This window comes from Castor canadensis, chromosome 8 (genome assembly GCF_047511655.1).
Source record: "Castor canadensis chromosome 8, mCasCan1.hap1v2, whole genome shotgun sequence".
In the NCBI taxonomy this organism is placed as follows: Eukaryota; Metazoa; Chordata; class Mammalia; order Rodentia; family Castoridae; genus Castor; species Castor canadensis.
Genome location: NC_133393.1, coordinates 39,715,684 through 39,739,816, shown reverse-complemented (window position 1 = coordinate 39,739,816; position 24,133 = coordinate 39,715,684). Strand labels below are relative to the sequence as shown.

General features: G+C 46.6%; 1 protein-coding gene across 2 annotated transcripts in view; it reads left to right on the top strand.

Moving 5' to 3' along the window:
* The window catches only part of Jarid2 (jumonji and AT-rich interaction domain containing 2), a 236,518-nt gene that overhangs the window by 194,479 nt on the left and 17,906 nt on the right, over positions 1–24,133 (top strand). For both annotated transcript variants that reach the window (XM_074082873.1, XM_074082874.1), the window contains 4 exons: positions 8,486–8,730; positions 16,769–17,813; positions 20,882–21,384; positions 23,709–23,801. In XM_074082873.1, coding sequence (XP_073938974.1) covers positions 8,486–8,730; positions 16,769–17,813; positions 20,882–21,384; positions 23,709–23,801 — 1,886 coding nt within the window. The remainder of the gene's footprint in view (positions 1–8,485; positions 8,731–16,768; positions 17,814–20,881; positions 21,385–23,708; positions 23,802–24,133) is intronic.

The following is a 24,133-nucleotide window of genomic DNA, read 5'->3' as shown; positions in this document are numbered from 1 at the left end:
AAGGAAGTAGTGCTTCGGACAAGGTAATTCCAGAATGTGGAGTAACTTGTCAGACACCAAAGACTCCTTTTTACTACTTACCTAATAAAAGACAACAGCATTGCTTCTGGTGCTTGTCGTTTCTTTATTAGGAGTAATTAGCAAGATGGGGCTTCTGGTTATGGGAGAGACTCTGAGATAGGCTTAAGTGGATTGCTGGCTTTGTCTGCTGTTTCTTTTAAAGGAAGTTCCACCCTCCCCCACCTCCCAATGTGTATTTTGCCATTGCAGCAAGAGCCTTTGAAAAGATCACCTTACTTATATTTGCATAACTCCTTTCTCAGAAGAAGTCAAAACATTTCATACACTGGATGTGTAACACTTCAGTGAGTCCTGGAGGGCAGATAAGGGGAGGCAGCTGGTTTGTCTTGGAGAGAATTGAGCACAGATGTGTTGGTAAGCCAGGGACCTGGAAAGCAAAATCAGGAGTCTGTGTGTGTACTGAGCGTTTTTAAAGACCGATTTCATTGGTTGCCTTAAGGATATCACCCGGAAAGCCTGTCTAGATCTAAACACGTGAACAGAGCTCCTGGGTGACATTGCTTATGAGAGGCTCCCAGGAACTGTAAATGGAAAGAGTACCTTTTCCCCTTTCAAGTGATTGCAGCAAAAGATCTTTCTAAAGTAACTTCTCTTGCCCATTTCTTTTTCATTTCTCACTGGGAGCAAATCTTACCTTCTCGGGATGAGTGACCCTAAATCAAAATACCAGCCTTTGGATTTAAAGATTCTGCTTGCGATGGTGTGAAAACACTTGTCTAAAGGCCATTTAACTTTGAGAGTATGTGTATACAACTTCCTAATGTGGTTCAGTGTGATGGATGTGTAAAGAAACTAGCCAATTATTCCTCTTAATTGGGGATGGTGTGTGGGGAACTTCCAGACATCGAAGTCTTTCTGTCTCATGTTCACAGGATTTAGTTCTTCCCTGTGAGAGGGTGGGTTCCCCCCTTCCCCTTTTTTTCCCTTTCTTGAAAATCTTACAAATTAAGACAAAAGATAATTACTTGGAGGGGTAAAACTGGCATGTTCCCACGGCACTTAAAATTAATGAGCTGCTGAGTACAAAATACACCTTGTCTTTGGCTCCATCGTCTTTGCGTGGTCTTTCCTGCCTGCATTCTCCCCATTTAGCACACGATGTGACTTCTTGGCTATGTTTGCCATCAGGGTATGTTGCTGCTGTAAAATAGTGAGATGGTTACAGAGGTGGGTTCACTTGAAACCATCTCTTTATTTGCAAATCAAAGTTAATTTGGCTCCATTTTAATTTTTGTGTATTTTAAAACTTTCCCCTTGGCAGGATGTCTTTTTTATGAACACGTATTAATTGTACAAAGTAGTTTAATTGTGATATACATATCCTTTGATCAAAATCACCCCCTTTATTACTTTCTCATCCCCTTACCCCCTTTAAAAACAACTTTTAACAATTTAATCATTGTATTTTCATATATGTGTATAATGTACTTCAATGCTATTCACACTCCCCTTCGCCCTCTTTTTGTCCTCCCCCCTCCTGCTGGTGCCCACTTCCAAGTAGTCCCTGTGTTACACTCCTGTCAGTTCATTTTCAAGGTCTAGATTCCAAATGAGAGAAAACAGTGCATACAGTATTTGTCTTTCTCAGTCTGGCTTATTTTGCTTATCAAGATACTCTGCAGCAAGCACATTTCTGCAGTTCGATTAGTGACCCTTTCCCTTCTCTCCCTTCCCCTCCCCTCCTCACACTTCACAGCTTATCTCTGATTGCAGGGCTTTGTTTTAGAGAGCCTCTTCTGAGGAGGAGGTGCTGGCTTGGTGGAGGTCCTTCAAGGTATAGAACCAAAGGGTTGGGCATCTCCTTTTCAGGTACACAACTGCCTACCCATAGTTTAGAATGGGCTGTGCTCCACAGTCATTTAAGGAGCATGTGTGGCAAGCTGATTCCTAACCAGTGTGTGCTTTGTGCTGGGCTAACCCCTTTCCAGATTCAGGGTTCCCCTCCACCCCCTTAATCTTCAATGAGATAAGAAATGGATACTGCTGGCATCCCTGTTATACATGCAGGACACTACAGCTTGAACAGGTAACCAGAGCAAGATGACAGTTGGTCAGACTCAGGGAGCTTCATCCCAGAATGACTCTTTCGGGTGTAGGTGCTGTGAAAGGCGCCAGCAAAAGCTTGCAACAGAGCTTTTGGAGACCAGAATGGGAAACCTCCCACACTGAGGCTTCAGCCATTTGTTCTCAGGATGACTTTCCAGTCTTCAAAATAATTTGGGGGTGTGTGCACACTGTTTTAAAACATGGAGTAGTCTGGTGGAGTGGCTCAAGTAGTAAGAGCACCTATCTAGCAAGTATGAAGCCCTGAGTTCAAACCCTGGTGCTGCCAAACAAAACAAAACAAAACAAAAACACATGAAGTGTATTTATTAGCATTTGTCATAGTTAAACTAAAACAGAAGGAATTAAAAAATATTCTTTTATAAATGGCACAGACTCCTGGCATGTTAACACAGATGGAGTTTTTTTAATGAAAATGATCACATTCCAAAACCAAAAGCTAATGGATGAGGAGTGACGGTGTGTCACCATTTCATGTATCTCTTCAGTGCCTCTAGTTTAAAAGAACGTAGCCAGATTGCCTATATTTCTCTTGCAAAATAAGGTTCTGGTTGATAGGAATGAAGAAAGTTGGTCTGAGACAAATTCGTAGTTGGAAAAAGGAGAAGCCGTTGTAGAAGCTTCTTTCCTTTGCTTCCACACCCAGATTTCACACCTTAATGGTTAGTTGTGAAGGAATGTTTCTGTATCAGTTTGCATTCCACTTTGAATGGATCTTTTACCCACACACTGTTTTGTTTTTTTAAATTTTTTTATTAGGATACATTCATTTATACAGGGGGAGGTCATAGTGACAATTCCGATTAGACTTATATTGTATATTAGTTATATTACCGCCGTCATCTCTCCCCCTCAACCCACTCCCCGCCCCACTTATAGCAATTGTGAGAGGTTTTTCAGTTGTTTCATGTAGGTATATGACGTCCTTCTACCACATACCTTACCTTAATCTCCTTCATTCACCCTTCCCCCCACTAGTACCCACCCCCCCCAACACACACATAACACTGTACCCATTTTACAGTCCTCTTTTTCATTATTAATATGTAAGTTGATGCTCAAAGGGGTGTCTTCAATGTCTGCCCACTGTGGATGTGCTTTACTTTGTTCCATTCAACCCCTTCCATTACTCACCCTTACCCCTTTACGTCACACCCTCCATTTTTCAACAGCTTTCAATACACATCCTTATATCCTCTACCTTCACATCTTATGTTATGTGATATTACTGATGCTCTATCGTTCTCTTTTCCATTCCCTCTTTCCCTGAGTTACATACAGTAGTTCCACTGTTACAAACATGTCTACATCTGAGTTTGTACATGATCATGCTTGTTTTTGTGTATATGTTTATGTTTGGATCTGTCTTCCATGTATGAGAGAGAACATGCAACCTTTGTGTTTCTGAGCCTGGCTTACTTCACTTACCATGATATCCTCCAATTGTACCCATTTACCTTCAAACCTCATGTCATTATTCCTGTGGCTGAGTAATACTCCATTGTGCATATATACCTTTTGTAATGTTTTGAGATTACAGGTCCATTGAGCTAAAGTGTATCTTGCAGTTTTCAGCACATCTCGTTGTATAGTAACAAAAAATCCTGTCTCTTCACGGATCTTAACAGAAAAGTCTTGAGTATCCAGTAGCTGTCAAATTCATGATGGCAGAGACAGGTTTTCCAAACTTCTAATTTTTACCTGAATTATGAGTTCTGTTGTTGGCAGCAAAAACTCAAAAAAAAAAAAAAACCAACCAAACAACAACAACAAAAAACCTGTTAGTGGGACTGGGATGTAGCTTGGGGGTAAAGCCCTTCCTTAGCACATGTGAGGCCCTGAGGACCCTCCCCAGCACCATAGTTGGCAACTTTTCTTAGAGATGTTCTCACTTCCTTCTGTTTAGGGAGGAAAAAGGTTGTTAAAATAACCAGTCTTGTGAACTATAGTGTCAGTCCTTTTTTCAAATAAAACATCCTCTGAGACACACACACTTTTCCCTGGAGATAGAGTTTACTGGAGAAGTGCCTCATCCACAAAGTATGTATGCTCAAGAACCAAGATTTAATGGCATTAACAATTTGGGCTGCTATATCCAGGCCAGTAAATGAAAGTGATTTTGTTTAACTGTCAGTACCTGGTATTGAAGAATAAAATGAATAGTAGTACATTTTTGTTGCCATTACCTTTATTTATGCTAAGGTACAAGCAGTATAAAATTTTATTTATTGAGTTGTAATTTACATACCCATTTAGTGTGTATGACTCTTATCTTTTTAGTCTATTCAGAGTTGTACTGCCATCACTGCAATCAAATTTAGAATTAGACCTCTCCCCACCCCCAATTTCTTGCATTCATTCATAGTTACTCATTTTCTGGAGCATCTTCAGTTCTGGCATTTACTAATCATCTTCCTGTCTGTATTGATTTCTTTTGACCATTTCATGTGAATAGGATTATGCAATATGTGACTTGTTTTTTAGATTAGTTTCCTTCAAATGATCTTTGGGAAATTCGTGCTATAGCTAGCATCGGTATTTGATTCTTTTTTTTTGCCTGAGTAATATTCCATTGAATGGATATTACCACATTTTCTATGTGTACCCAGTCAATGGACCTAATTTTTGAATTACTATTGTTAATAATTCTGCTTTGAACATTTGTGTCTAGGTGGGCATATTTTTTCATTTCTCTCTTACATGCCTGGGAATTGGATTTCTCAATTATATGGTCACCATTTCACCTTCTGAGGATTCTGCCTGTTTTTCAAGGCAACAGTGCCATCTTGTATTCCCACCAGTAGTGTATGCAGACTCCAGTTTCTGCACGTCCTTGTTAACACTCCTTTAGGCCTGTCTTTGATGGTGGATATGAAGTGCTATCTCCAGTGGTTTTGATCCGCATTTCCTGGGTTGTTCACCTCCCTTTGTTTTGCACCATTGGTGCAGCCATCAAGCTGGTGATGTCTTAGTATTACTTACTGGATCACCTGCAAGAGTTACTGGGTCCCCCAGGGTCTGTAAACCTACCTAGAAATGATTTGGCCTTGGTTTTGGGGGGCAGTACTGGGGTTTGTACTCAGTGCCCTTGCACCTGCTAGGCTGGCCCTCTACCACTTGAGCCCAGGCCCAGAGACCTTCTTCGAGAGCCACTGATCTGACAGCATGTCACTTTGACCTCACTGGTAGAAAACATGGGATATACGTCCAGTGTTGTTCCTTTGTGCTTGTGTTGGGAATGCGCATTTCCTCTTTTTCACATGAAAGGCGATATTGGAAGTATCAGGAGGGAAATAGTGGCCCTGATGGGGTTTCTCCAGGTCCCACTGAGGGCCTGGCATTTGAGTCGGGGATGTGGCAGTGTTAATGACCCCAAACAGTTGGAGGTTGTGACGGGTCTTGCTTAGCCCAGTCATCCTCCATCTGCATGGTGGGATGGAAGGCTAGGTCAGGGCTGATGGGGACATGACGGACAGCACTGGGAGGGTCTTTTTAAACATGCAGTGACTACCTAATGTGGTGTGCCTGTGGAACCCCAGACTATGAGGCATTGTTCCTGCAGGAAATGAGAACACTGAAGATTGAATCACTTGCCAGTTGCAAAGAGCAAGGTTAGGAATTGAATGACAAATAGTATTATGAAGGTGAGGGGGACCCGTGGAATTTTTGTTTGTTTTGTTTTTTTTTTAAACTAAAAGAGAAGTAGCTATAGAACTGTTGCTTAAAAGCAAGCCTCACCATGAAGCACACAGCTTACTGGGAATTAAAACACCAGCAGTTAAGAACATTGGAGATAAAAAACAAAAGCAACTACTCCCTGGACCATGTTTCAGTAAAGGAGTTGAGTTAACAGTCCAGAATTGCCTCAATGCATGCACCTTTGTTTTTAATCACATTGAAGTATGACTTCTTACAGATGTTGCTTTCAATTTGTCTTGAGAGCAGGCATAGATGCTGCCAGCTTGTATATGATTGATGGTTTCTGACATGGCTAGTTTCTTACACTTACAATAAATGCAGCCATTTGTAGCTGTCCATTTTCTCTGTATCAGAGTATCTAGTCCAACCTTGTATCTACCACAACCTTGTGGTAACATATGCCTATAATTCCAACAGGATGCAGGAGGATCTCCAGTCCAGCCTGGGCTACATATCAGATTGCATCAAAAAATCAAAAACCAAACCAAACATCTTTGTGCAACAGAGGAGCATGTCTCTTATTTTGATGTGATGTACTCTTAACTGCAGTGTTTAAAGGCTGTTTTGAATTTATAATCACTGGTGCTGAAAGGAACTTTGAGGTCAAAGCTCACACCCAATTCAGATATAGAAAATGTAAATCTCTGTCTTATACCATATGCAAAATAATGCCAAGGCGAGTAAGGATTTAAGCCTCAGCAATTAAATCAGAAAAAAACATTATTTTGCCATTTGAAAATGTTGAGGTGTGGGGATGGCTAAAAGGCGCAAAGTTTGTCAGGAGGATTCAGCTCCGGGGGCCTGCCATACAGTGTGGTGAGCGTGGCTGGTAGTGATGTGCTCTGTACTTAGAAATTGCATAGAAAGTAGATCTGAAATGTTTGCTGCCCAAAGCATTAAGTGTGTGGGGCGATGGACGTATTAATTAGCTTGATCTCATCATTTCATAATGTATACATATGTCAAAACATCTTGTCATACCCCAGAAAAATATGTACAGTTTTGCCAATTACACTTTAAACTGGGAGGGGAAAGAAGAAATATGCCATGATTTTCTAAGCATAGAAGCAAAAAGAAAAAAAAACCTTCACAAATTGGTTAGCAGATACAGTACCACGACAAAGAAGTAAAGGACAATGAAAATAATTGCAACCCATAAGGCATGGCTATAATTTAAAAGACTCAGATCAGTGTGAACAAAGCATTGAAGGTTCTGGGGTTGTAGGTACAAGGGTGGAGAAGCAAATCCTTGAAGGAGTAGAAGTCTGGTTTTGTTTGGCGTACCTGAAGGGCTGGCAGCAGGAGGGAAGATCTGACTTCTACTGCTTCAAACAAGGTGGAAGAGGTTTCTACTCAAGAAGGATGACTTTGGTTTTCAGCTGCCTGCTCAGGCCATGCATTCTGCCTGAAACCCTCCAAGTCCTGGTTGATGGCAGAAGCCCGCAGTCACTCCTGAGAGGTGGGCAAGCAGACTCAGGCACCTTTTAAGGTTCCCTCTGACAGAATTTTTAAGGGATGGCTCAAGAGCTCACTGTGGCTTCCCTGTGCTGCTCTGCACGCAGCCGCCTAAGAACAGAATGCCCTTCCTTGTCCCTAGGAAGTAGACCCTGACTGGGATGATGTGAGAGGAGGGGAAGTCTATGGGTGCAAGAGAAACAAGTGAAAGGCTGTAGTAAGTGGAAGAGTGGCCACTGTAATAACCCTTTCCTTCCAGGGAACCCACACTCTAGCTTGGGTTTGGGGATGATTAAGGTGGGCTTGGGAGGCCCAAGCCTGTGACAGGCATAGCGGATGGTTTTGAGTTTAGTAATAGGGGATGGGTCTGGCTCACAACACCACTGCCCCTTTGTTCTTGCCCTGTTGTTCCTGCCTTAAGTGGCTCAGCTAAGATTTCTTGATTTTTAGAGTGTTGCCAAAGCAATATGCTTTCAGCTGAAACTGTACTTCACATTTGGCATCTGGGCCTTTCCCAGGCTTTGTAATACTCTGATCAGTCCCGTCTCACAGCACAGTGAGCCCAGAATCATGTGGGGCTGCCAGCTTGGGTGGATGGTGGGATAGGTACAGTCAGTACAATCTCCATCAAGTCTCAGAACAGCTGTACTTGTGGTATTTTTGTCAAGTTCATTTTCTGATCCTTAAGGGATGATGTTGATATTCTGAGGGATGCTGAGGTTTTTGTGGAGGGATTTTTTGGGGGGGGGGTGTGGGAGCACTGGTGTTTGAACTCAAGGTCTCATCATGCTTGCTAGGCAGGCACTCTTAACTGCTTGGGCCACTCCACCAGAATTTTTTTTTTTTTTTGGTGATAGGGTTTTCAAGATAGGGTCTCATGAACTATTTGCCTAAGGCTGGCTTCAAACTTCAAATCCTCTCCTGAGTAGCAAGAATTATAGGTATGAGCCACCAGCACCTGGTAGAAGGAAGTTTTTTTAACAATGGATTTTCCTATTCCAACTAAATAAATAATTCTTAGGATGTATTTAGGGGTTTTAATTTGGTTTTTGCCTGTGGTTAGGATTCCTTCATGTTGCATGCATTTGGGTGCCAGTTACTGCTTTCGTGTCTCACAGCGGCTGTTGATAGTGTTCATCTGTTCTAGGTGTAGTAACCATAGGTTTCCTTTCTCTTTCCTTTCTAGTTTTCAATGGTTCCAGCAGGTCAACACGGGAGAAAGAACCTGTTCAAAAACACAAAACTAAAGAGGCCACTCCCGGGAAGGAGAAGCACAGCGATCACAAGGCTGACAGCCGGAGGGAGCAGGTTTCAGTGACCCAGCCTGTGGCAGCCCAGACCTCGGCTCCCTCGGCCTCCTCGGCCAAGGGGCTAGCTGCCAACCACCACCACCCGCCTCTGCATCGGTCGGCTCAGGACTTACGGAAACAGGTAATGCCCAGCCCAAGGTGCCTGGGACTGTGCCGGAACCCACTCCTATTTTATTCACCAGGGTAAACCCAGCTTAGGGAGCCAAGAGGCAGGATTTGATGCAAGAGATGATACACATAGGAGAGTCTGTGCAGAGGTGTACCTTTCACCCATGAGGATCGTGGGAGCTGGGCCATGTGTGGACCTGTCCTCTTCCCTTGGCTCACAAGGGCCATAATCAGACATCAGTAGTCTCAGAATTTCAGAGTGTGTGTATATGGGAGGAGGTGGGGATAGAAATGGAGTCTGACTTCTCTGTTATCCCCTTTTCCCACCCTCCCTAGTCTGAGTGCCATATGAATTACAGAGTTGTGGGGAAGTGTTTCCTCAGAATAGGCCAAGAGCAGTGAGTTAGGATTTGAAATGGACTGGTAGATTAGTTGTCTTGTCTGGGATGATTGTGGTCTGTTTTTCTCTTCTTTTGAATCCAAGACATTGACTTCTCTCTGGGCAGGAGCCATGTGTGGGCCTATATGCTGCTGAGCTTTGTCCATGGGATGGGGTGCAGCCAGGCAGTATTTATCCCATGGAAGGCATTTGAATTCTACCGGTGTCTTAGTTGAGTGCAGATGACACTACTTTGACCACCCTGTTCCTTTCCCCTTTAAAGTCATTAAATATCCACTAGATACCCTACCTAGCTCCTGTTGGAGCAACTCTTCTTAAGAAGGCCTCAGGAATTGACCGTTGCTGGTGTGAACATTTTTCAGTCCCATGATTATTGCTACAGCTGTGGAAAGTAGGTAGCAGGGACATAAAGGCAGGAGCCAGGAGGCACATGGAAGGACTATGCCAGTACAGATGGCATCTCGTTGGCCCCCACTTTTATGTTCTCAGTGCATGCCAGAGTCTACTGTGAATCGCTGATGACCTCCCTTCACTGAGAATCCTGCAGAGACTGGAGACTGATCTGTGGAGATGGATTCAGAGCAGGGTGGTAGAGGAGACAGAATTCCAGAGTGACTAAAAGATGGTCATTGGGTGGGAAAATACTGGAATCCATCCATTGGTTGTACCATTCTTTCTCTGTAGCCTTGGTAGCTAGTAGGATTATCTCTCTGAATAGAATTCAGTGTGAATATACTTGTATAGTCAGGTATGCCCAGATGATTACACACCCTTAACTTTTCAAGTATTCAGGCATTCAGTTGGGGTGAGGTGGCTGAGGCTGACTCATCTCATTTACGTTTATGTGCTTTGTAAGTACCCACTTCTCAATCTTTTGGTGTGTTACTGGAGATTAAGCAAGAGATGTTAGCAGACTTCAAATAGTGGTCATGGTCGCCAGAACAGAAACCTAAACCTCAGTTTTCCAGAGGTGGTAACCAGGAGAGTTGGCCTGTCTGTCATAAGGTGACATGGGCCTCCTAAGCACTAGAGCATTAGGTCCCTGATTTCCCATTCTCCAAGGCACAAAGCAGAGGGGTTCTATCTGTGGTCACTTCCCCACTTTCACCAGAACTGGGCAGAGCTCACGCCAGATGTTTTTGCTTATGAGATGAATAGAATTAAAAGGGAACCCAGGAGGTAGCAATGGACAGATAGATGGTGACACACTACTTTTTTTTTTTTTTGGCTGTACTGGGGCTTGAACTCCGGGACTGCACCCTGAGCCACTCCACTAGTCCTGTTTTTTTGTGATGGGATTTTTTTTGAGATAGGTCCCGCACACTATGTACTCAGGCTGGCTTCGATCGTCCTGATCTCTACCTCCTGAGTAGCTAATGTTACAGGCGTGAACCACTGGCGCCTGGCTGGCACAATTCTAGGATGCCCCTGTGGGGCTGGATTTTTTTTTTTTTTAATGTATCTTCTGTACATCAATCCCACTTACGCTTTTTTTTTTTTTTTGAGTTGAGAATAAAAACATTCAGAGTCTTCCTGTGGTGAAATTTTAACAACTGATGCACAGCCTGCCTCATGTTAGGATTAGAACTTGTGTCTAGTTGAGCCTCAGAATTTTTCCTTTCTTTCCCAAGGATTCAGTTATGGGTCAAGAATGAAGGGCTTGTTGGCGGGTCCTATAAAAGGGATGCAAATGTGACTTATGTTCACATAGGATCATAGCCTCCTCTGTGTGTACACATATGCTTTTTCAATTCATGCATGGGATTGGATAGAGCAAATCTCTCATAGCTTTTTTCAGCTCTTAGTACTTTCCTTCTGCCCAAACGTGAGTATTTAGCACTGTTGGAAAGCTCAAGAAGTGGAGGGGAACAGCAAGTACCACTTCGCCACTGTGATGTGATATGCACATGACCTGTGCCACCTCTGGCCTTGTAAGTAGAAGAGGGATCCTGACAAGGCAGGCTGCTGACATCTGAGTGCTGCAGAACTCTTGGCTAGCTTTCTTCGTTGGGGTAGTGTCTTGTAGCTAATTGTCAGTGTGCTCAGGTGAGGTGACCTTGCAGGTGTGTAAGGGGATCACTTCCCATTACCCTTCTCTTAACCTTCTCCTCACTCCCAAATTCTGGCCAGCTTAGACAGGGTACTTAGGGCTCCAGCTTCTAACCTTGCCCTGACCTTTACCCCACTGAGGCTTGATGTAGTATTTCACTTTCCTGGGCCTATTGCTTGCATTAGAACATTGTAAAAAGTAGAAGGATAATTCTGAAACCAGCAGATCTTGTTAATTAAGTGTTCTGAAAATAAGGCCAATAAAAGCAAATTGTAGATCCTTATGTGACTGCTTGATGCAAATAATTAGCCTCTGACCTTTTGTCTTTGCAACTGTATAGAAGATAGGGGCTCACAGTCTGCACTGATCTTTGAGGTTTTTTTTTTTTTTTTTTTTTTTTAATGTTTGTGTAGAAGAAAATGGAGGAAATGTAAATGGGGTAGGGTGGAGGGAAGTAATTTGTAAGGGGTGCTACTGAGAAGTGACTCTGTTCTGCTTGTTCTTATGGACTCTGTGGAGGTGCCAAGACCTCTTTATCATACCAGAAAAGCTTCTCCCTTTGAATAAGGCCACCAGATGGCTCTCAGGCTTCCTGAGGGCTCTGGATTCCAAGACTTGGACCACTTGAACTGCGCTTCACATATGTCTTTCTCTAGGCGGGAGGAATCTCTGGTCAACCCTCTAATTTCTACAATACTAATGGAGAGAGAGGTCTGTGTCACACAGAATACATACTGTATTGTATGGCATGAGCTCTGGAATTGTTGCTGCATGTGAATGCAAACATTTGAGCTTATTCCTAGTTAGAGTTTTTAAATACTTTTTTTGCTAGGACAGTCGTAAGAATGTTTTTTACCTGTGGAAATTTGGCTGTACCAAATGTGGTTGGTCATTTCTTAGGTTTTCATTTCTTAGGCTGAGCTGAAACATGGAAAAGGAAATAACCAGCTCATGTGGGCATCCAGCAGGCACTCTTAACATTGTGATCTGCCATGTTTGTTTACAAGAAGATGTTTCACATGAAAATGTACAGAGGCTGTGGAAAATCTCTGGCCTCATTAGATTCAGAGAATTTATAAACTCGGGAAATGAAATTGGGAGCAAGCTCTGGAAGATGAAATTTGAATATGCAGGGGAGATGGGAAGTTACCCTAGGTATAAGGAATGTTTACAGTCCAATTCTGCTTCTTATGAGACTGTGTTCCCTGTCTAAACTGCACATTTGTAGTACATTGTTTCTGTCTCAGCTGAGTTTCCTGTATTATAAGTACATCAGGTCCCAGCCACAACCTGGGCTTTCCTCTTAGCGTCACCCTTGGCCATGCTGAAAGACTGCCTTCCCATTCACAGCTGTGGTCAGGTTCCACATCCCACAACACACTGCCTGGCCAGTGTGGCTCTGCTCAACTTTTAAAGTCCAAGTAGAGAGCTGTTCTTTCTCTAGATTTTCAGACAGCTCTTGTGTCCCTTTTCCGAGGATGGCAGGCAGAGGCCGCCAGTGCACTGGCTCCCTCTAGTGGGAAATAAGAGCTTGACAGTAGAGTTCCTGTGAACCCAGGAAGCTTAATAATTTTGGTTAACCAAGACCTTTTCACTTAGTTAACTGAAAACATTTCTCATTTTCTGTTGTGCTTTGGGAACACAGGTTTTCTTTTTTGCCTATCATTCTATTGAGATGAACTAAGCATTTTGTCTGTGAGTCTTGGGTGGAGTAAAACATTTGAGTGGGGAGCTGGGGGATTTTATATTCTTACCACAAGCATATGATCACGGTGTAGACTGCCTTCAGTTTTAAAGTGAGCTTTCTGTTATTAAGAAACAAGAAGAAGGATTGCTTGTGTCCTGGCTTCTATGTCCCTTACTTTATATCCTTCTACGGGAAGTTACTGTTTTTCTGGGAGGTTGCTAGTGATAAGCCAGTTGAATATAACTTGAGAAGTCCTCAGCTGCTTATTAAATTGAAAGCTACCTGTTGCTCTAAAACCTCTTGGCTGTGTGCTTGAGCTCACCTGAGATGCAGGTGACAGGTGGGTAAACACGTTGCAGCTACTTTACTTCTGCAGAGCTAGTGCCCTAGGATCCCCACCAGAGCTGAGATGCAGAAAGATGATCAACTGAGGGGTTTTTGTCACACATCTGAGGGTCCTGCTGTAAGCCGCCACTGTGCCTATCCTCCAGTGACGTAAGACAGACTCTCACATGTGTTGCTATGTGGAAGCATTGCCTTAGGAAGTCCAGCCCTGACCCTGAAGCCCTGTGTGCAGGTCATGTGACTGTGCACTTCAGAAGTTCAGGGTATGAGATTTTTAGTTTAGGGTGTTGGTTGGAGGAGACCCTCCATGGCAGGGTAAGTTTCCTTGGCCACTGATTAAATACTGACTGTTTAGAGACAGTACAGTCTGTCTTTGTTTCTGATTGTTGGAGCCCAGGTTTTCCAGAAGCAGTGGACCTGGCCAGGTTATTGTTTGTTTTGAACACATGGTATAGTTGTAGGACTGTGTGATTCCTGTGTTAGCTTGTCACCTGCATTACGGCCTCTGCTGTCACCCATCAGATGGGCACTCTGCATGGCCTGCTGGATGGGGGAGAGGGCATAAGGTCAGTGACTCCTCTCTGCTTAGTTTACTACTTTCTGCATTAATGTTTATTGTTCTGGGTTGTGAATGAGTTGTATGTAGTCTTCAGGTTTGTTTGGACATTCATGCATGATATTTAACTGTTAAAATAGAAAGAAATCAAACAAGATTCACTCATTTTTCTAATTCTGCAAATTTCAGAGCACATGTAGTACTTAATTTTATAGATGCCTGTAAAAGTCTAGTAAAGATAACATCATGCTTCTATAGAATTCCACCACACAGAAAAATTTCCTCCATGTTTCTTTACTGACCAGAAACTCAGGTACCCCCAAGAAGCCAGAGTGGATGGGACCCACTAACTTTGTACCGTAATTTGAGGTAGAATATGAGGAATGTTGAACTTCCCAGCAGCAATTCTGTCCCCTCCCTGGGAACAAGGGGATTGAGGAGGACAGGGCCAGATTATTTATAGGGACGCTGAGCCATCTGGGGATTTTTGAACTTGGATTCCTTTTCCATCCTCACCAATTAAGTAAGTCAGAATATGGGGGGCAAAGGGCGGGGGTTGTAGGTCACACTGAGTTGAACACCAGCAGAAGTGACAGAGACCGGTGGCCAGATGGGCAGCCGCACTGCTCTTGGCAGGTGCAGGTCGTGCCCAGCATACATCTGTGGTTTGATTCTTCAGAAGACAATTCCCCGTCTTCAGGAAGAGATCAGCTGTATTATTCAGCTTGCACAAGGGGAGTTGGCATAGAGTTGGGACAGGCTGTGTCCTATCCTAAATAGCTAAAAGGAGATGAGAGAGTGGAGAGGTGTTTTCAGACACCTCTGAGATCTGGATACCTGAGGTCCATGCACACCTGCTCTCCTAGTGTCCTTTATGCTAGAAAGACAGAGAAATAAAAGCCACAGGTCACCATTTGCTTTGGTCATTTTTGTTTTGTTTTAGTGAATAGAATCATTTGATAGAACAAAAAAGAGCAAGAGGTATTTGCAGACCCATGCCTCTCTTCCCTGTAGTGGTATGACCATAAAGTCTTGTCTCCACCCTCACTCCTGGCTTTATACATTTGTTCTTAATGTATTGTTGTCATGTTGGTCCCTTAGGCCCCCACCCCAATTTCCAGTTTTTTATTTGTCCTAGACCCTGCTTACTAGTTCCACTTCTTCATAGGGCAGCTGGTGGATTAAGAGCCATAATATGGTTTTGGGACCTTGCCTTTGGCCTTCCTGGTGGCCCGTGTGCTCACTCCAGGAGGTGGGCCTCTTTGCATACAGAGCTCTATGGCAAAGCCTAGAGATTTGCCTAAGACAGATGATGCCATACCAAGAATTCACGGTTTTGAATGGGTCACTTAGACTCACAGAAATACAAGTCTTACTCACTTGTTAATTTTTTTTCCCCCTTTAACTTACTCATATTTTGTCCATTGGTTCTTAAGTATGGTCTCAGTAGCACAGCGTTACTGGGCCCTTGGCTGGAAATGCAAACTCTCATCCCAGACCCACTGAATCAATGTGTGGGTGGGACCGGTCTGTGGACAGCCTTCCCTGGGAGTCTGAGAGCCTGTGGTTTGGATGCCTTGTGGGTTTCAGCCTCCACCCCCATTGAAGCTAATTGTGCCATTTCCTGAGCCAGGCTGGGCTTAGTGTACAGGTCACTAGTCCTGTCTTCTGGGAACCTTCTTCCTTGTGGTGAGGGCAGGCTGCATGTCTGCACAGTGGCAATGCTGTTGAAAGGAGTGCAGGCTTCCCGCATCCTAGCACTTCTTCTTGGGTATTGCTGGGGAGAAGAGAAGGCCAAGGTTTCTGCTTTGTGTTTCTTCTTTTGGAGACAGCGATAGTTCTGAAATTCCCTTGTCCTTGGTTTTAAATTTGTGTTGTAGGTGAAAGGTGACTCCCAAGAGGCTGAGTGGTATGTCAGAGTCACCCAGTTAGGGTGTTAGCATAGCGGTGATGCAAAGACATCTACCCCAAACCAGCAAGCCCAGCAGCAGCTCCCGGAGTCCCTTCACTGGTCTTGTTTACAAGTCAGTGTGTTCTGGGTGTCCACCGTGCCCCTCTCTGTTTCTCTTTGTCGCAGCATTATGCTGGTGTCTAGGCTATAGGACAACCAGCACCAGGTGGCTGCCTCCATTTATCCATTCATGTGAGTTGTATATGGGAGCTCATTTCAGGGGAGACAGTAGGAACCTGACATACAGAAGAGGGATGGGCAGGCATGGATTGTCTCCATCTTACAACCAGTGAGTCCCTTCATCGGGGCGACTCTCAAAGACGACAGGCAAAAGCAGTGGAGCTCTTGCCTAATAAGTGTGAAGCCTGAGTTCAAACCTCAGTAATTACACCCCTTACCCCAAGTAAAAAATAAACAGAATGTTCAAAGATGACGATAGAGACAGACTGGCAGCTGCTGTTTGCAGCCACACCTCTGGGCGTGGCCTGTGTATCAGAGCCAAACCCCATGAGTGCTGCTGCTGTTTTCCTTCCATAGTATGTTTATTTTGTTCTTTTTTTTTTTTTTTTTTTTTTTTTTAAGCCACTTGGGTTTAAAAATTCTGTAGGCTGGTCATGCTGCTATGTGGAGCACACAAAGAATAATAGCAGTCAGACTTTTCTTGGAGTAGGGTTAGTATTTATATATTTCAAACTGTATAAATATATCCCACACTTTATCCAGATGGGCAGGATTTTGCTATAAACACAGGCCTGGTAATCGCTAGGTCTGTGGAGGGGATGGCATTGTGAAGCCAAGCTTTCCCGGAAGAGCCGTGGGATCTGTGTTGATGTGCACATACACCCAGGAAGAGCCCTGGAAGGCTTGGGGCCAGGCACAGGGTTTTGTGGAGAACAAAGATCCCAATGCTGAATCTCTCTGATGAGTTCCTGAATGTGTTCTCTGCCTTGCTTTACTGCGGTCCCAACCTCTATGCTGAGCCAGGCAGCAGGCAGCCCTTCCCTCTGTGGGCTGGCCGCTATCTTAGTGCCAGTACTAATTCTTTTCTCTCTCCTTCTGCAGGTTTCTAAGGTAAACGGAGTCACTCGAATGTCACCTCTGGGTGCAGGTGCAACTAGTGCCAAAAAGACACGCGAAGTGAGACCTTCACCATCCAAAACTGTGAAGTACACTGCCACGGTGACCAGGGGGACTGTCACATACACCAAAGCCAAGAGAGAACTGGCCAAGGAAACCAAACCCAATCACCACAAGCCCAGTTCAGCTGTCAACCACACAATCTCAGGGAAAACTGAAAGTAGCAATGCAAAAACCCGCAAACAGGTGCTATCCCTCGGGGGGGCGTCCAAGTCCACCGGGCCTGCTGTCAATGGCCTCAAGGTCAGCGGCAGGTTGAACCCAAAGTCATGCACTAAGGAGGTGGGAGGGCGGCAGCTGAGGGAGGGGCTGCGGAACTCCAAGAGGAGACTGGAAGAGGCACATCAGGCAGACAAGCCACAGTCGCCCCCCAAGAAGATGAAAGGGACAGTTAGCTCTGCCGAAGCCCCTGGCAAAAAGGCACCAGCAGCAGCGGCAGCTGCCTCTGCAGAGAAGCCTCTGCTGAATGGACACATGAAAAAGGAAGTGCCCGAGCGCAGTTTGGAAAGGAACCGGCCGAAGCGGGCCACGGCCACCAAGGGCACGCCAGGCAAACAAGCACACGGCAAGACGGACAGCGCCTCCTGTGAAAATCGTTCTACCTCGCAACCCGAGTCCTTGCACAAGCCGCACGACCCACAGGGCAAGCCGGAGAAGGGGGGTGTCAAGTCCGGGTGGGCGGCAATGGACGAGATCCCCGTCCTCAGGCCCTCTGCCAAGGAGTTCCACGACCCTCTCATCTACATCGAGTCGGTCCGCGCTCAGGTGGAGAAGTACGGGATGTGCCGGGTGATCCCCCCTCCGGACTGGCGGCCCGAGTGCAAGCTCAACGACGAGATGCGGTTTGTGACGCAGATCCAGCACATCCACAAGCTGGGCCGGCGCTGGGGCCCCAACGTGCAGCGGCTGGCCTGCATCAAGAAGCACCTCAGATCTCAGGGCATCACCATGGATGAGCTCCCACTCATAGGTAAGGCCTGCCCTCTGCCTTACCCCTTTTTACCACCAGGGGCCTGTGCCTGGGCTCATCCTCCCCACTCAGGTTCAGCCCAAAGCCAATCTTCCCGTCTGGGGTCCATAGCAGGAAGTAGGTTGGTGTAGATCATGGAATATCACTGGCGTGTGGGCCCCTAGCCTCTCTGCTGGACTGTCACCAGTGCTCAGGGAAGAGCAGCATACAGGGAAATGGTGAGGAACCTGCTTGTGTCTCTGACTCATTGGCTAGGGCTGCCCCAAAGTGCCATGGCTATTGGCTTCAACACCAAAAGTGTGAGACGAAGGCAGAGGCACTGGTTTCTGCTAAGGCCTCTCTCCTCGGCTTGTAGATAGCCCACCTTCTCCCTGTGTCTTCCCATGGACTTTCCCTGTGATGTGTGTTCATTTGCCTTTCTTGTAAGGACATCAGTGAGACTGGATAAAAGGCCTACCCAGGTGGCAGCACACAGCTGTAATAGAGGGATCAAAACCAGCCTGGGTTATGTAAAGAAACCATGTCTCAAATGACACCTTCACCCTCACCTCCCACATGCACGCATCCTCCTCTTTCCCCAGTGAAAACGATGCCTTCACCCTCACCTCCACACACACATGCACACTCCTCTCCCCCTGGGAAAAGATCCTAGTTCTAAGTACCATTGACGTCCTGAGGTTTCGGCAGTTTTCACTCAACATATGGTGGCTTTATAGTTCAACCTACAACCTTCTCACAGATTTCAGGACTGGTTTTATTCTTCTTGTCCTTGTCTTCCTCCATCTCCTCATTTTCCCTTGAGCTTTATTTCTTTGATGACTGTCTGGGCCCTTGTCCAGATAGCAGGTAAAGGGGGATATACCACATTTCTTCCAGGAGTCTGCACATCCCTGGTTGGGGCTGATGCACATGCCTCTGGCATGTTGAAAGCCATTGCTCCATCCTGTGGGGACCACCAGGCAGAGCCACCTTCACCTATTGCTATAGCCCTCCCTACCTCTCTCATCTCCCTCTGTGCTAGTGCTGATGTCTCCAGGATGGACTTCTGCAGTCGAGGTCTCATAGTTTCTACAGAGTGCGCGTCCTTTAGACTATGGATAGGGTTGCGTCCCACTAGGCTCTAGAAAAGAGAAGAAATAAGCTGTACTGCCAGTTTATAGATACGGGAAAGGCTTAGCTTTCGTTCTAATGTCCAGCATTGGCAGGTTGGAGGCTTCATTCGTCCTCTTACTAGATGGCTGCCAGGGTACAGGCATGACTGTGAGTCATCTAATTTGAAGGAACTCATAGTTCTTTCTACTATAGGGCTTGACACACACCAAGGCCACCAGGTGACCCTGAGCCAGCTATAGTGGACCAGAGTCACCCTGTCTGTAGTGAGGCCTGTGGAAGGAAGGGAAATGCCCCACCTCTCCCCGTTAGTAGGCAGACAGTGCCGCTGTCTAGGGACAGCTGAGACACCTGAGGACATTGTGATGACTGGCACGTTTACAGTTGACTTCTCCAGCACCCAGAAGCTAGGCAGGCACTCTGTGGGGATGAATGTTGTGGTCTTCCCTGTCACCATAAGCATAAAGTACTTCACATTTTTCAGGGGCACTGATCTGGTGTGTGACCCATGAAGGCCTCAGGCCTAAGACTGAGCCTAGCCTTCTAGCAGTGGGCAGGGATGGCTAACCTTGAAGTGACTTTCCAGAACCATCACAAGCATGCTCCTTTTGCATCAGTGTGGGTTCATGTCCTGGGCCTTCCCCACCCCCACCCCACAGCATGCTCAGGAGGAGTTGGGCAAGCAAGTGCTTAATGGCAGGGTCTGTGCCACCTGGCAGCTCCACAGCCCTGGGAGTGAGGGGTTGTTTAGCAGGTGAGGATTCTGGGAACACTTTGGCAAGTACTGCAAGTCTTTCAGATGCTATTGGGTTATAGTGGCCTGCTCACAGAAGCCCGCAAAGTATGGCTTTCTTCCCTGCTGGTTTGTGTTCTGAGCATGTCGCCATGCCTTCATGCACCTCTGCAACACAGGTCAGTGTGTGACCTGCCCTCAACTTCAGGACAGACCCACCTTGAGCCAGACCTGTGACTTTTGTGAGACCGTGACTGATTTGTGGACTCTTTGCTCATAGGCTGCATTATCCAGTGCTGGAGGCATTTCTCCCTGCTTCTTGATCCACAACCTGGTCAACACCTGCTTGTTCGACTTTAACGGGATTCAGGCCAGGCACTTGTTCTCCTGCCGTGTTCGAGGTGCTCCGTGCACCTCCTCGGGGATTGCACAGTGCCGGGCTGCTCCAACCTCTGTTGCCATGCTCAGCTACAGCCAGGCTTCTTTTTCCTTTTATTAGCATACTGTGCCTCCTCCCCCCATTGGCCCAGGGGAGGTTCCTTTTTCATTTCCTGTCTAGGTGGAGTTGTGGCCTCTGCATTTAAATACAGTTGAATTTTCATGTCTGTTTGTATACCTCTGTTATTTGGTTAGGGGGAGTAGTGAAAACAGGTCCTCACATCTGAGGTCAGCAGGACAGGCTGCATAGGACAGACAACAGAGGGCCGTGTGCCTTGAGCAGATGTTGCCCTTCATCCTGCAAGTCCAGGGACAGTGACTGGAAATGACCTTCTTGTGAGCGAAGGAGCTGGAGTGCTCCAAAGGGAATTGGGACTTGGCAACATGAGCTGGGTGGTAATGAGACCTGGGTACCCTCAGGAAGCCTGGCCCACTGCTCCCCAGGACTTTGGCCCTCCTCACATCCCCTGCCTCCTGGTGTGTGGAACAGTACGCTGGAATATTTTCCCCTGCGTCTCTGCATAGCCAGCACTCTCTTTCCTTGTGTTTAGTCCCTGCTTTCAGACACCTTCCCTGATGCCCTCCCTCACGCGGTAGCCCTTCAGTCCCACCATGGGGAATGGTTGTCTCTCCACGGATTGTGAGCTAGCCATTTCTTGCTTTCACCCTGGAGCCTGGCAGAGCCCTTGGCTCACAGTGGGCATTCAGGAACAACAGGCCAAGTGTAAAAGTCTTGTTCATGTCTTTCTCACCAGCTCTCCTGTGCTTTCCTCCCTCACTGCCCTAGGAGGCTGCGAGCTCGACCTGGCCTGCTTTTTCCGGCTGATTAATGAGATGGGCGGCATGCAGCAAGTGACTGACCTCAAAAAATGGAACAAACTAGCAGACATGCTGCGCATCCCCAAAACTGCCCAGGACCGGCTGGCCAAGCTGCAGGAGGCCTACTGCCAGTACCTGCTCTCCTATGACTCCCTGTCCCCTGAGGAGCACCGGCGGCTAGAGAAGGAGGTGCTGATGGAGAAGGAGACCCTGGAGAAGCGCAAGGGGCCGTTGGAGGGCCACACGGAGAATGACCATCACAAGTTCCACCCTCTGCCCCGCTTTGAGCCCAAGAATGGGCTCATCCATGGTGTGGCACCCAGGAACGGCTTCCGCAGCAAGCTCAAGGAGGTGGGCCAGGCCCCTCTCAAGACAGGCCGGCGGCGACTGTTCGCTCAGGAAAAGGAAGTGGTCAAGGAGGAGGAGGAGGACAAAGGTGTCCTCAGTGACTTCCACAAGTGCATCTATAAGGTAGGGGCTCTGCTCTGCAGGTTCTTCAGAGCACCTGCCACAGGACAGGCAGGTGCTGAACACTGCCCCAGAGGAGCCAGGAGGACAAGGTGGACCCCTGTGCTTGGCTGTGAGCCAGGGCACTGTTTCAGTTCGTTTTGAGCTTCTGTAGCGGTATGCCACAGAGTAGAAGTTAATAGTGAGGGAGAGCTTACTGGCTCAGAGTTTTGGAGGCTGGGAGGCACTGTGTCAAGATGCTAGCATGTGGTGAGGGGCCTGCTGCCCCGTGCTGTCACGGAGGCAGTTGAATTTCACCATGAGTTTTGGAGGGGACAGGCATTGACACCATGTCAAACACCACTGTTTTGTCTGAAAAGGTGTATTTGTTATAGGGACATAGTTGGAGAGAGAGCTAGATAGATAGATGAAGGGGTGGTGGAGAAAGGAAGAAAGGAGGGAGAGATGCAGGTCTAGGGCATCCCGGCCAAGTTGTGGGCAGCACAGACTCTGCCCCTTTTGAATGGTGGGTATGTTGTTTGCCTCTGTGGCCTCTTGGGCTTCCTCTTCATTAAACGGTGTGTGTATTTACATGGATGTTTGCCAGGGACAAGGTGACTAGGATGCACGTGTAATATACTGCATCCTCACTTTGAGCATCTCCTTCTCCCGGAGCTGCCTGGGCTGGGCTCTAAGGCCAACGTGACTTCTTCTCCACCTCCAGATTTCCATTCCACATGGCCTTGCTGCCTTCTAGAACCCAGCCTCTCATTGCCAGGTCTTTCTGTAGAGAGCTGTGCCTGATAGAGCTATCAACACGGATTTCACGTGGCGGGAGGAGGCGGGAGAGAGACCAGCAAATAGAAACACAAAGGGTTTTCCCTGGTTCTGCCAGATCTTGTGGCTGCACGAGCCATCCTGAGATACCAGGTCCTGAAATGAGATGTTTTCAGTGTTCATTGCTGTTTATTTATGGCCAGTGCCGTGAGCATGTGCTGGATGCAAGGAAGAGGGGTTTTGTTGTTGTTGTTGTTTGAAAAAGCATGTTGTTGTCAAAGCTATTTTTAGATTTAATTGCAAAATTCTGATGGCGCTTGGCTGAGGCACACACAGCCTATCGCCATCCTGAGGCATCAACTTGCAGCACCAGTGTCTCCACCACCTTTATTTCCTTTGCTCTGCTGTAGTTAGTGCAAAATCAGTTCCCTCCCTGTAGTTATGGTTTTATTTTAAAAGTACAGTTGGAAAGGTTTGGGACTGCAGGGAAGAGTAGCTTTCTTGGTGTTAGAAACCCATCCAGTCACTGACACTATAGGAAAGCAAAACCAGACTCCACAGTCTCCGAGCTGACTGCTTTGAAGTGGATCTGAGCCTGTCTACGTCTTGAGCAGCACTCTAGCTTTTTGCTTTGCACCTAATCAAGGAATCAGTCCTAGACTAGCTCATGTAAAAGCTGCTGTCCACCTGCTCCTGTGTCACAATCAAGTTTGAGGGCCCAGTCCCCAGACTGAACAGAAGTTCATAAGGCCAGAGCTGCTGTCCTATCTGTGCATTGCTGCTTCTGCAAACCCTAGAATACAGTAGGTGCTCAGTATTTGTTTCTGGAACCAAGGAGTCAATGTACTTGGACAAGAAAGAGGGGAGAGGCAGTTAAAATCTTAGAAGGCTTATCTCTGCAAACAGCCTGAACTCCGTCCGTAGGACAGGCCAAGTAGGAACAAACTCCAGAGCCCCATGTGCCGGTAGGCTGTTGTATCAAAGCAGTTTGGGTGTTACTGCAAGCAGGTTAATAAGAGTGTACCCTTCTGGTGGGGCACAAAGCAGACAGTACATAGCTTTGTGGGCAGAGCGTGGCCAGTCTGGAGCATCAGGTTAGCATCCTCATGTGCAGGACTCTCAGGTTGACATCTCTTAGGTGTCCTGCAGAATCCTCTAGGCTTCTCTCCTTGCTGTCCTTGGTCACAGTTGCTGTTAGGCTCTCCACTGGCCTATGATCTCTGTCCTCTCCCTTACAGCAGGTCAACTGAGGATTTCTGCCTACAGTGTAAGGTGCTTTGCAGAGCATCTCGTGGAGTGGCCTTTTATGCTAAGGGGACCTCTGCACCCATCTTTTGGGTTTGGCAGCCTCTGTGTCTGGCAGGAAACCAGTCAGGTTCCTCCTCACAGGGGCCAGCAGGCAGACTGTCCTAATGCATTTCCCAGCCTTGTCTTTTGGTGGTGGTGGGTGGGGGGGATAATACACAATGTGGCCACAGGGCAGAGACCTGTGACAGGTGTGTGGCCTGAGTTGAGGCCAGGGCTCAGCTTTGTGTCTTGAGTTTTACCCTGCCATTTTTCTTTCATTTTAGGGAAGGTCCGTTTCTCTAACAACTTTTTACAGAACAGCGAGGAACATCATGAACATGTGTTTCAGCAAGGAGCCTGCGCCAGCTGAGATTGAGGTGAACCTGAGCCACAGAGCTGGCTGCCTGTGGGACTCCATGAGGGAGGGAGGGTGGGGGGGAGCACGCTCAAGCCGTCCTCTGTTGAGTGAGTGCTGGTGCAGCCAGGGGTTTTCACTTGGATCATTTGAACATATCCAAAAACCAAAAACAGTACAGTGAAGAATGTGGGATTCCCTGACCTTTTCTGGACAGGTCCCAGCCTGGAGTTGAGACACTGAGTTCAAGGGGCAAGTCTGGTTGCTTGCCTAGCTGGCCACTCGCTCTCTGAGTGCTTCTCTCCTGTCCTCTGTGTCTTTATGTAGGAGAATGTTTGGAATCCCTTGAAACTA